The sequence below is a fragment of the Azolla caroliniana genome, unplaced genomic scaffold (genome assembly GCF_043228905.1).
Source record: "Azolla caroliniana isolate FFs.n. ecotype wild unplaced genomic scaffold, voAzoCaro1.0.p SCAF_15, whole genome shotgun sequence".
Classification (NCBI taxonomy): Eukaryota; Viridiplantae; Streptophyta; class Polypodiopsida; order Salviniales; family Salviniaceae; genus Azolla; species Azolla caroliniana.
In genome coordinates this window covers 19,456,967-19,469,843 of record NW_028230450.1, presented here as the reverse complement: position 1 = coordinate 19,469,843, position 12,877 = coordinate 19,456,967, and the positions used below count along the sequence as shown (strand labels likewise).

Sequence of the window (12,877 nt, the reverse complement as noted above, 5' to 3'; positions counted from 1 at the left end):
GATTGTGCATATTACAAGACGGGTTGGGGAAGGATAGTCACGACTCACTTCCTTTCCATCTATTTTGTATTTTGTAGCTGATATGCTTTTCAAAACTAATGGAAGGATATATTTTCTTGACAGAAAAGAAAGATTGTGCATATTAAACATTTTCTTAGAAATCAAAGTCAATATTGTCATGGAAACGATGAGGTACATCCAAACTTTGTTATGAAAAGGATTCAAAATATTCAAATATAAATAATGCCATCAAAAGATAAGTCAAGGAAACCTTAATAGAGGGAGGCCCTAGTGGCATATAGTCAAGAGTTCAACTTTCACTCTTGTATTTAGAAGTTTGGCATACCTAATCATTGAAAACTAGCATTCATTTCTGGAAAGATTGGAGAATTTAGAAAATGTTGTGAACGGTGTTATGCATCAAGTTTTGACCTCACACTTCAAAATAATAATAAAAGGTACATTGAAAAGGATTATTGTTACCACACCTGGGAGATGGCTTCATTGACACGATTGTTGATGATAAGTGAAGCTTGATGGAGAGCATGATATAATGGAAAACCATCGGGTGTATTTAGCCCATCTAAGAGCCTAACAACATCAGCAAGATTGTCTACAAAACTTTCAAGCTTGCGAACCTCTCCAACAGCAATGTCAATATGGAGTCGCGTAGCTGGGATCAATAATGATTGAGTAGTCGTGGTGGCATCATTGTTGGATTCATCATTAACTTGGGTGAGGGCAATCCAAATACCGGCCACTAGAGAGCCAATGGCATTAGCAATGCGATCAAGCTGTCTATGCACATTTGCCACAGATGCCTTTATTGTCATTGATGCATTTTGTAAACTTGATGATGTCATTGGATCAATGTCATTGTAGCCACTTGACAAAACTACATTGGCAATACGATCAGAGATGTCAGAGAGATTAGTTGTGATGGTGCATATGTGTGCAACATGAGAGCAAGCACCCGAACTCGAGAATGCAACTCTATGCAAGGCATGGCGCAAGGCATGTAGGGGACCTCGGAGAATGGGAACACTAGAAGATTGAATATCAATGAAAAAAACATTTTCATTGTCATTATATGGAGGCTCCTTGATAGAGAAGTTAGTGTGACCACATGCGGTAGCTAGTTGATCATTACGTAGCTTGTAACCGACAGTTGAACCAAGCTCATAGTATGAGCCCAATATCATGTCCACATTCAGGTTGTCCATTGTGGGTGGCCTAGGGCAAGTTCCCACGCTTCGTGCCAATAGTATTCGACTACAAAAATCAGTATTATTGACAAACATTGACGAAACTAGAGGTGATCCCAATACCCCATGTTCTCCCCATACAACAAGTAGTACCAGTTGTACCACTGTTAGCCTAGCCCAAAACACCATAGACGAAAACACGATCATCATATCCATACTAAACCAAACCTTGATATATACTTCCTATACTAAAGATTCTCTTGATAACTACAGATTTTTCACTTGCTCCCTTCGTTCTTAGCCATATATTCTACCAACCTATGTACCCGTCCTTTTCTCCAACACACTTTCTAATACTAAGGCAGTCATGCGTAGTTCTGAGTGTAATGCAAAATGGAGTATTTCCTATTTTTTTACAACATATATAGGAAGACAAAAGGATTCAATAATAAGTATATAAATTGGTTGGCTTTGTGGAAGAATGAAGTTGTCGTTATTAAAATACAATTTGACATGTATGGGTTCTATCCACTCTTTTTGCGATGTGCATAAGGCGATACCAAGGGGAAAGAGTAAAGGACGACGATCACTAATACATGGGGGTAATCTTGATATTTTCACTTAAAGTAATGAAACTCAAAACTGAGTCAAGGAATGACGGCGTGGAGTTAAGGGAACTTGGTGATGTCATTGCACTGACATTCTCTATAAACCAAGATGATTCATATCTCCATTTATATATGCCCTAATTTTTCTTTTTTTCAAATTACATAACTAAGTGCAATCTTGGCAGGAAATTTTTTTTTAACTGGGAACCCTTTCCTCATTTCTTTGCTTTTGTTAAGTTATTATCGATCATCACCTCGAGTTTGATGCTCTTCCTCGTTAATTGTTTATGTCTATTAAAAATGTTATATATAACGCCAATTTATTTCTATGAAGTGTGGAGATATGCATGAGTATAACACTTACTAGTAGGCTTATGCACACTATTTCTTTTTAAAGAGATAACCCATTTACTATCAATCATATATTTTGCGTGCTAGTTTAGTATTGAAGAATACTTCATGGTGTGCACTTTATTTGTATAAATTATTTACTACACAAAACACAAATATGCACATTTCTATTCACCAAGTATAGAATGGATGTCTTGTTTATTACTGCTCATTCGTATTGAATTTACACCTAACCATATAAATTTGATGTTTATAAACTTGTAGCCACCCACTTAGGTACAATCTTCATGACTTCATTTTGAGAACATATTACTAATTTCACCGATGAAGATAAATTTGATCATTAGAACTATCAATTGTCCATAATAATAATCTCCAAATCTTAAATGTTCAAATGCTTCTATATATATAACTATATACCGTAAAAGAAATTGTCACAATGATGAAATATGCTTCATGATGGGTCATTTGGGAATAATTAGACATGTTCATGTAAATTAAGTATACAAAATTTGGGTTCAATCATAGACAGAATTGTTGATTCAAATAGAATCTAACTGAGGGAAAATAATTTTAAAGAACTAGAAGATTATGTATGTTTTGGTCAGGCTTTTCCAAATCTGATATCTTAAACCAAATGTTTTGATTCATGGTATACATGAATATTTTTTTTGTTTTTAAAGTTTTACTTTACTTTCTATTAAATTGTTTGCATGAATATGGTTTAATTCAGCATTAATTAAGTGGCACCACACTAAATGACCTATTTGCATGAATATGGTCTTTTTAGTAATAATTAGGTGGCAACACAATAAGTGACAATATACATACATATATATATATATATATATATATATATACCCACTATGTGTTCGCACTTTAATGATCTAAAATTCATCAAGTACACAATATAATCCATGACTTATTAACTATGCATATGCGGATAATATTGATGGGTTTCGTATTTTGTAATTCACTCACCATATGATTATTAGACAAGCATCCATAACCTATATATGTGAACACTTCTTGTCTACAACAACACTAGCACAAACAAGCTGAACATAACCAAAATAATTCACATGCCAATTTCATATCATATCATCATTCAATCCTCCACATAATCATAGAGGAAATTTGACTCAAAGGAGATACTCTTTGATTGTTGCTTTGTGGATTTCAAAAATGTTTTACACAAAACACACCCAAAAGCAATGACCGACCTTTGCATACCAAAGGAATACCAAAATGTGTTGCCATGCCTTACCTAGAAACGAGTTATATACACATTGAAAAGCAAACATTGGTTTCACAACTCCATTTAATCACATTGGTATGACAAAGGTTGTTCCTCTTCGCCAACCCTATTTTTATCTATGCATAGACCATATAGGAGTGTCCATAGTACATATACCTCATACCCAATGAAAACCCCATCATAGTGACGATTTACTTCAAGTGCCTTTGTGGATGCAACACAAAATCATAAACTTCAATGATTGGGCAATACAAGTTTGGGTGAAGATCCAAGGAAGGATATGCATAAAAAAGAATAGCATCTTGAAGGCAAACGTAATAAAATTGTATGAGATTTCACGAGTATATACAAACATATTCAATAAGAGAGATGTCCATAGCGAGTGGACCATATGGTCTACCGCTTTGTATACGCTTATGAACTATATAAAAAATACCCATATTGGACATTCACGTGATAGCATCACAGAATTGTGCAGTGAATCCCCCACGGCCCATGATTCTATGAGGTAATGATTCCCATCACCACTCAGGTAATGCACTAAAAACAATCAAAATCCCCGCTTCTATTTCGATAGGCTCACATACAATCAACCCCCTTTCTAACACCTCTAAATGTTAGCTGAAAAACAGCATGTGGTTTTACCGCATAATTCAGGGAAGGGGGTTTTCACACAGAATTTCATGACTCATTGGTGATACATTAATGAGAGACAAACATGAATATGCCATACCATGATCCACAGCTCCACAAATATCTACCTCTTTTTCACACAGAATTTCATGAGTCATTAGTGATACATTAATGAGCGACAAACATGAATGTGCCATACCGTGATCCACAGCTCCACAAATATCTATCTTATGATTGATTTACATATAGAAGATTGATTTACATATACAACATTCTCTTGATGAAGCTTTATAGTTGCGTCAGCTATAAGTTCCCTGTCATTTCATAACATGTTCACCTTGATTTTATATAGATAACTTTCCGATACAAATATATAAAGTTTCTTCTGATCTAGATATAATGGACTTAAAACAAATGAGGATTTACATACACAAAAAATACGGATTACCAACCCCATGGTCATCTACATCTACAATCTCTCTTTCGAACACCAGCCATCAAAAATAATGTTTAATCTAGCTCTCTTAGAAAATCTGCATTATCAACAAACACCTGAAAAAGAGAAATAGAAAAAATAAACTGTATTATATATTTCGCAAATACCAACCTAATCAGGCATTGATGCATTATATCAGGAACCAGATATAAAGTAGAATTGCACATCTATTACATTTTCGTATGTTTGTAGCAGAAGCATTTTTAGGTCATAGCGTAAAAAATGTATTAAGAATGTAAGAAGAGATATTTCAGCCTCAAGAATGATTTTATAATGATCAAACAATGAAATATATCGTTTTAACAATTAAATGACTATATGTCGCATTTCAAGACCATAAACAAGATACATAGTTGGCAGGTTCTATATGAATCATAATTGCAAAAAACTGAAAACCCATTCAAAATGTCATAAACAACTAACCGTTTTCCAACCATCTGGATCGAGGCAAGCCATGACTTTTGTGTTGGTTCCTGGGTAGAGACCAGGTTCTTTGATGATTTTACCACCTGCCTTCCTAATACTATCGGCAGTCTTATAGACATCGTTAGTACCAATAGCAATCTGCCATCTCAAAAAAAACTTTGCAGTTATATTCATCCAAACAGAGTACATAACTATATGTAGATAGCTGGCTAAGTTGAACATGAAGTGAGCTACCTGAACATAGGCATTACCCTTCTTGTAGCCAGATGTACCATGATTGAATGTTAGCTCCAAAACTGTACTCTTCTCCTCCAAGTCATATCCAACCCTTGCAACAGTATACTGCAGTAAGATTGAATATATTAGCTCCAAAATTGAAGTCTTCACCTCCAAGTCATGTCCAACCTTTGCAACAGTATACTGTAGTAAAATTCTCAAAAATGTGATGACTAGAATCAAGAAAACTGCTTTTATGGTTCCTTTTGAAAGCACATCCAGAATATTACAAGCTATAGTGATTTTCAGTTATAAAGAGGAAACACCAAATCTCATTGTTTGATGAAAAGCTCATAGTCCACTAAACAATTATAGAACTGGAAAAGATGAAAGGCATTAGTAAAAAAAGATAACACAAATACAAATATGTTTGCAAAATGGCTAAATTTTCAAGCAATAGGTTAATCACAATATTCTCCAAAAAGCAATTAAGGATGCAGAATGAAATGCCACATAAAGCACGTGTTTTCAAATCATAATCCTATCAAGAATTTAAATTCATTGCATGATAGACAAGTGAATCCCTTTACCTTTTGTTCAATGTAATTACAAGTCTGTAGAAGATGCATACCAAAAGCCTGCATATGACAAACAGCACGTGTCCATTTTAGAGAAAACAAAAATCATCCAAAAATTTGGCCCCTTCCCTAAACCCTAAACAGTACCATCGGAGTCATAAAATTTAGACAACCTAAGATTGACACTCGCTATGGGCTGAGCCCCATCCAATAGATCATATTGGTCTCCCACGGACATTAATAACATACCTTATCTATGTATTAATCTCTTTGTACGTTTGAAAAATATGAACATTGTGACACATAACCTTTTCATAGAACCTTATTGACTGACTCAAATCTCCCACCCTCAGCATGAGTTGACAAAGGGGCTCTGGAGTAAGGGCTCTCTGTATGAGCTTAAATGTGTAACCGTCTGGATCTTTAACAAAGCCAATTACTTCGTTTTCTTCTTTCACAGGGTCTGCTTCACTTAAAACAGTTCCTCCCTTCAGTTTTATAAGCTCCATTGTCTTACATACCTAGAATATAAGAAGAATCAAACTATGTGATAAGTCCAATATTCACTTGAGTAAAGAAACAGAAATGCCAAAATGATGATATTGAATAAGCACTTTCTCTGCATACATCTTCAACAGAAACGCCAAAATGTCCGAAGCCAGATCCCAGGTCATACTTATCAACACCATGGTCTGTGAAAAATAAAACATTTTCAGGCCCACAAGTCGACAGTTATGAGAAGGATCAGATGCACATTATTGATAAAATCATCCATCATCTTTTAACAATTCGTTTTCATCTATACTGATAGGATTAAGCAGCCCTAAATGAAATTGAATAACCTACGATGTGCTAATACAACAACAAAATGAGAATCTTCAGGTCCATATCCAAGAAATGCATTGGTATATCTTTCTTCTGGGATATCCCTTTTCCTCAAAAGTTTCATGCCCAAGCATTCTGTGTAAAACCTGTGCATACACAGAACATAATCATGTTTACATTGTAACCACTGCCACTGGGATTAAATCAATCAAATTATACATACTTGATGCTTCTGTCAAGGTCTCCAACCTGATATAGAGCATGGAGAAGTCGCCGGGTGTCGCTCATAGACCAGTTGAAATGATTCTCTTTGTTCGGTGTTAGGACCATTGAGTTCGTATGAAATTGCGTATCACCACCAGAAGGATTTTTCCATATCTGATGTCTTTGGAGTGAACCTGGAAAAAAATTTCACAGGAGAGATATCACTCAAAATGATGGTTTTTTCTTGTGGATATTTGCTTTACTTTCTTTCTTCCCTCATAATTATTGCACCATTTCACATATGGTGTTCAGCCATCAGAAAACTCTTACAACTCCACCAAAACCCATACGTTTGTTTTTATCAAACTTTTATCTGTATTTGATCTCCGTGTATGGTAATAGGTCTCTTTCTTTTAATGAGTTAAGGCACACCCACACTTTTCTTCAGTTTTTTTTAAACCACTTACATCAAGGATAGTGACTTCAAAATTTCCCACAATTCTTCTTTCATAGGCCATTAGGCCATGTAAAAGAGAGATAATATCCATGTAACAGAATTCACTCGCTTCCTAACTTCTACATTTTTACTCTCTTCTACAATGTAATGAATTAATTTTCTCCTCCTCTCAGATTGTCATTCCATGGAATAATTTCAATCTTTTCTAATTTCTCCTTTGCTCTCTCTCCCCTTACTAACCATTGTTACACTTTGCTTAAGGTAGATAGCACATTGCGATTTGAACAATTAAACATTACCACAACTTCTGATCTCTATCCTTCTCTCTTTCCCTTTCCTGAATATCACATTCAAAACTTGATTTCACGATGACCTATCACTGCACGTCTTTGTCTTGGATCACGTAGAACATGTTTGATAATAAATTTTTTCTTATTTTATAAGGCTATCCCCTAGTGATAAGCCAAGTTCTTACTAACCCATCCACTGGGATTCAAATCTCACAATGTGCACTACTCTACTAGATGCCACTAAGGATTGTAGGGGTTGAAGCCATGATGTTTCAGTCCCAGCCAGATAAAGTTACCAACTGAGCTACAACCTTCTGGGCTCACACATCCCATCACATGGCTCTCTAACTTGATGGGTGGAAGGCCAAATAGGAACACACCCCTGCTCAGAAATTACCCCTTTGAAGTTTGCTCTCAGAGCGTCACAAGTGCATAGACTCCTTCCCATTTTCTACTTTTCATTCACCAAGTGCTGGTTCCCACTTAAGAGGGTAGGCAGGTGGTATTATAGGCAATTTTAGGTTTAGGGTTTAGGGTTTATATCTTAATTTGTTTCGTTCTCTGTTACTTTCTTTTCTATCATATTAGGCTATGAACACGAGTTCATGGGCTTGAATCCTTACTTGCACACAGCTTTTGTTACACCATACCATAACTTCTCCTGAATTGGATGCTACGTTGGGGTGTCAAACTAATAGCCCGACTCTGTCTGTGTCTGCGGGGGTTTACGCCATAGCGTGAACGTTATAAAATTGAGACAAGAACACATGATCGGCCCCATCTCCATCTCCATCTCCATCTCGTAGATGGGAATCAGTCTCCCGTGGCGATTCAAAAGAATTGTGTGTGCGTGTGTGCGTGCGTACCTGAGGCGGAATGAAGATCGACGAGGTTAGGATAATTCAGAGCAATGGAAACCCAACGATGGGGCCTCTGAGTTGCACGAATCACTGCAGATAAGCGATGAAAGGAAGGCATTACAGTCTATTTCTCTCTTCCATGCCTTCCAGCTCCACCTCTCTTGTCTGTCTTGTCTTGTCTGTCTGTCTGTCTAGGGTATGCAATGAAGTGAGAAGCTAAAAAGCTTGGGCTGCTAATCAGAGAAGCCATGGATCCATAGTATGAACCATACGTGCATTCGAATTCTCGAATGCTTTTAAGCATTCTCGAATGGTAAACACCCTCGAAGTATGGTAAATACCATACTTTTGTATTCATTATATGTATATATTATAAGGTAAATGTTTTTTTTAAGGTGAGAAATTTAAGGTAAAAATTGTAAAAAAAACATAAGAATGTCTTGGTAACATACGCGTGCGTTTGTATTCGTATGAAAACGAATGTTTTCCAATGCATTCGAGTATATTACGTACTATATGCATGGATCCATAACCCATGTTTTGAGTTTGAGTCTCGATATTATTTCATTCGATCCATGACCCATGTTTGAGTTTCGAGGGTCGGATGATTATTTCGTTCGATCCCATGAACCATACTCAGAAGTTTGATTGTCAAAATTATATTTTGTTCGATCATTCCATAACCCATGCTATGAATTTGATTGGCAAGAGTATCTCGTTCAATCCATTATGACCCATGTTCGAGTCCGAGTAGGAATTGTCTCGTTCAATCTATACCCCATGTTCGAGTTTGAGTTTTGAATTTTGAGTCAGACAATTATCTAGTTTGATCCATCACTCATGCTTGAGTTTGATTGTCGGATTTACATCTCATTCGATCCATAATCCCATCCTTTGAGTTTGAGTGTCTGAATATTATCTTGTTTGATCCATAACCCCCATGCTTTGAGTTTGAGTGTCTAAATATTATCTCGTTTGATCCATACCCCCATGCCTTGAGTTTGAGTTTTGAGTCGGACAATTAGCTCGTTCGATCCATAATCCCATACTTGAGTTTGATTGTTGGAATTGTATCTCGTTTGATCGATCCATGAACCATGTTTTGAGTTTGAGTTGTGTGATTCCATCATCAGATGGATACCATTTGCCATTCCAACCATAAGAGTCCACACACATGCATGAGTAAGGGGACAATATATACATATATTTATATTAGCTAGAACCCACATGTTATGAATTCTTGTTCTGAGAAATTGATAAAAAGGACATAACTCACATGCTCGTTGAAAATCTAGAATAGCCAACATATGTTGATGCAAGAGACCCTTCGTTGACCATTTGGGATCTGCATGGATCTACATACCAATAGACTATTTGCATGAGACATGGTTTCCATATGCAACGTGTATCAGAAATATGTGAGAAAATTGCTATCTTCCAACCATGTCCATGCACATTATGAGTAAACTAAATGACACACATGATACTCAAAGATGTGAATTCAAATTACGAACTCTTAAACTTTCAACCTACTTTTTAAAAAGTGTCATGGGCAGCATTCCACTCAATATTAACGTATTTTGTATCCACAAGAATTTTAGACATTGTATGCCTCTTGCTAGAGAGATCCTTCTTAAAAACCAGTTTTACATAGGCATGAATACTTCCTTTTTAGACTACGCATTTCGCGACAAAGTTATTTTCAAGCATTATGTAGTTTCTCTACAACATAAAGCTTTACAAAAACCACGAAAAAGAAGAGGAAGAAGAAGCTCGATGTGTACATATGGCATTCCTAGTATGTTTTCGGAAAATCGAAATGAATCTCTATGCTAAAACTACAAAAACTCTTCGAAAAAATCTAAAAAAACAAGATTCCAAGAAAGGCTCAGTTTCTCGTACACCAAGAGCACTTATGTTTCCGATGCATGGGGTGTGATTGTTTGCGATCATCTCGAAGCCCTTGGTGGCCATTATCATCGAGGACAATACATAATAGGTATACATTTTATATCAAGAGAATGCTACTAGGTAATTTAAAATACTCAATTCCCACCCTGCGGCCCTGATCTAACCACAAACATTCGGAAAGCGATCGGATCCTATGAATTCCCTAGAGACATGTAAAAGGATATACATATATGTAATAAGGACCTTTCTTGGGGGCTACTTCTTCTTTCCTGGGGGCGATCGGAAGATGTCGAACTCTTCCTCGCTCCGGAAAGTGCAATGGTTGGCGTAATGGCGGTGGCCATGGGGGGCTTTGCCTCGGGAGCCGGAAGGCGTCCACACCGGCATTTGAATGGTCCTCTCATTCTTCTTCATCATCTTCTTCTTCATTAGAGGATCGATGGCATTGGCCCGCGCATTGCCGCCTTTACTCCGAGGAGGAGGAGGAGGCGGCCCCCGGCTCCCCCTCGGCCCGCCTGCCTCCTCTTCCTCGAGTTGTCGGGCTATGGCTTCTTCCCTCGCTAGAGCCTCGACTTCTGCCTTCGCGGCCGCTATGCTGTGCTCGGTCGCCGCCATCTCCGCAAGCAGCTGCTGCATCTTGGCGGGCCGAACCCTTCCATCTCCATCTCCATCTCTTGGAGCTCCTCTACCCAAGATATCTGCGCGGATCGGATACTCCTCTTTCCTCGATCCGAACCCACAATCTTCTTCTTCTTCTTCTTCTTCTTGGGATTCATCCGATGATGCCATACAGCACTGATGATGCCATGATGGAGCAGGCTTGGGCTTGGGCTTGGGCTTGGGCTTGGGCCGAAGGGCTGCACAAGATTGGGGGCGGCGCAAAGCCGAGATGGGGGCCGGCGATGGCGATGGCGATGGCGGCGATCCGGCCGGAGATGATCTGGGCCGTTGGAAGGATGGGATGGGCGGTGTAGATCGAGGCCTCCTGGACGGCGTCATGGACGCACGCTGGTTCTGGTTCTGGTTCTGGTTATGGTTATGGTTATGGTTATGGCGGCGGCGGTTGGCTTCCATAAGAATCATGAGGTCCACTTGAGCGAAGCACATCTGGATTTCGTCCATGGTGGGCTGGGCAGACAAAGGCCTGGGTTCGAACACGGGGAGGATTTCGTCGGCTCCGGCGGCGGCTCCACGGTTTGGATCTTCGGTTTGAGGAGGAGGCGGCGGAGAGGAGGAGGAGGAGGAGGAGGTGGAGAGGAGGAGGCGGCGCAGCTCCTGGCGAGTGTGGTCGGGCAACTCCGAAACCTTCACATACAGGCCATCGCCATCGCCATCGTCTTCATCGCCATTGAAACTGGAAGAAGACGAAGAAGAAGATGAAGAGGTAAGGGGCAGGGGCTTCTTCTGGGCAGGGGCCATGGCATATATATATCCTGCTCCTTCGAAGTCCTTCTTCCAATGGTGCCAAACCTTAGACTTCTGCTCAGCCAATTTTGCTTAGAATTGCAGGAAGAATGGATATGGCAATTCTCTGTCTCTGTCTCTGTCTCTGTGTGTGTCTCTCTGCGCCTTGTGCCCTTTCAGTGCCACCACCTCCTCCTCCTCCTTCCTGTTGTTGGCTGGCCAATGACCGGCCCGGACACACGTACCGCCGACCGGCCGGCCAAATGACCCGCCGACCCGACACATCATGCCATGCCGTCCACACCTCCCCGGACACCCCCCCCCCCCCCCCCCCCCCGCAAGGAACGAAAAAGAAACCGCTTTGTGTCGGGGCTTGCGTTAAACTTCTTTCTCGAAAAATCGACAACATCTACGGGTATGGGTACGTGCCCCCCCCCCCCCCCCCTTCCCTCGCCTGACCAAAACCCTAAAGTTCCCCAGGGGGCCACACCAAAAAACAAAAAACAAAAAAAGTTTTCGGCTCCATCACCAAGTTGTGGGTCGATAACAAAAACTCTGCTCCTCGAACGAAAACATTGCACTATTGTTATTGACTAAACGACACATGTTTTTATAAGTAGGATACGTGTAGTTTGAAGTGTTGTTGATGAAATGACGCATATTTTTAATGCATAGAAAACGTGTAGTTTGAAGTGTTTTTGAGCACAACATCATATAATTTTTAATGCGTAGAATATGTGTACTTTGAAGTGTTTTTGAGGCGAACATCCCGTATTTTTAATGCATAGAATGCGAGTAATTTGAAGTGTTTTCGAGGCCAACAATGCATATTATACGTGTAGAATATGAGTAATTTGAAGAGTTTTTGAGGCCAACAAGACGCTAGTTTCACTCTTCTTATGAGAGTAGTAAACAAAGCTACTCTAGTTGCAGTATCTTGACACACTAAGGGCACACGAGTTTGTATCACGGGCTCCATTGGCAAGTCATAGGGGAATTACATCATTAGTAGACCTCATCGGTTCATGTGAAAAACTCAAGATCGCTCTAGTCGACACAATTATGCACCGATGGGATAATCAATTCAACTAGTTTATCACAAAACAAGAAAATAAGTCAATGAGAATGAACTTGGATTATAATCAATTCAAGTAA

The 12,877-nt window shown here is 39.0% G+C and overlaps 2 protein-coding genes across 5 annotated transcripts; both read right to left on the bottom strand.

Moving 5' to 3' along the window:
• Positions 1-4,267: 4,267 nt before the first annotated feature.
• On the bottom strand, positions 4,268-8,562 carry LOC147854984 (lactoylglutathione lyase GLX1-like). 4 transcript variants are annotated; one of them, XR_015531043.1, is made up of 9 exons: positions 8,414-8,562; positions 6,820-6,994; positions 6,618-6,742; positions 6,399-6,463; positions 6,080-6,292; positions 5,784-5,831; positions 5,229-5,319; positions 4,975-5,115; positions 4,268-4,607 (listed from the first exon to the last, which is right to left on the bottom strand). XR_015531043.1 is itself a non-coding variant. In XM_087331413.1 (9 exons), exons 1-9 carry the CDS (start codon positions 8,523-8,525, stop codon positions 4,566-4,568), a joined length of 1,029 nt encoding a protein of 342 aa, XP_087187539.1. In that variant the 5' UTR covers positions 8,526-8,562; the 3' UTR covers positions 4,268-4,565. The 4 variants fall into 4 exon arrangements, 3 of the variants coding, with proteins under 3 accessions (XP_087187539.1, XP_087187538.1, XP_087187540.1); XM_087331413.1 differs by having other exon boundaries at positions 5,212-5,319; XM_087331412.1 differs by having other exon boundaries at positions 4,975-5,319.
• A 1,630-nt stretch (positions 8,563-10,192) lies between these two features.
• LOC147854983 (uncharacterized) lies at positions 10,193-11,902 on the bottom strand. Its single transcript, XM_087331411.1, has one exon. It carries the CDS (start codon positions 11,735-11,737, stop codon positions 10,574-10,576), a length of 1,164 nt encoding a protein of 387 aa, XP_087187537.1. The 5' UTR covers positions 11,738-11,902; the 3' UTR covers positions 10,193-10,573.
• Between the last annotated feature and the right edge of the window lie 975 nt (positions 11,903-12,877).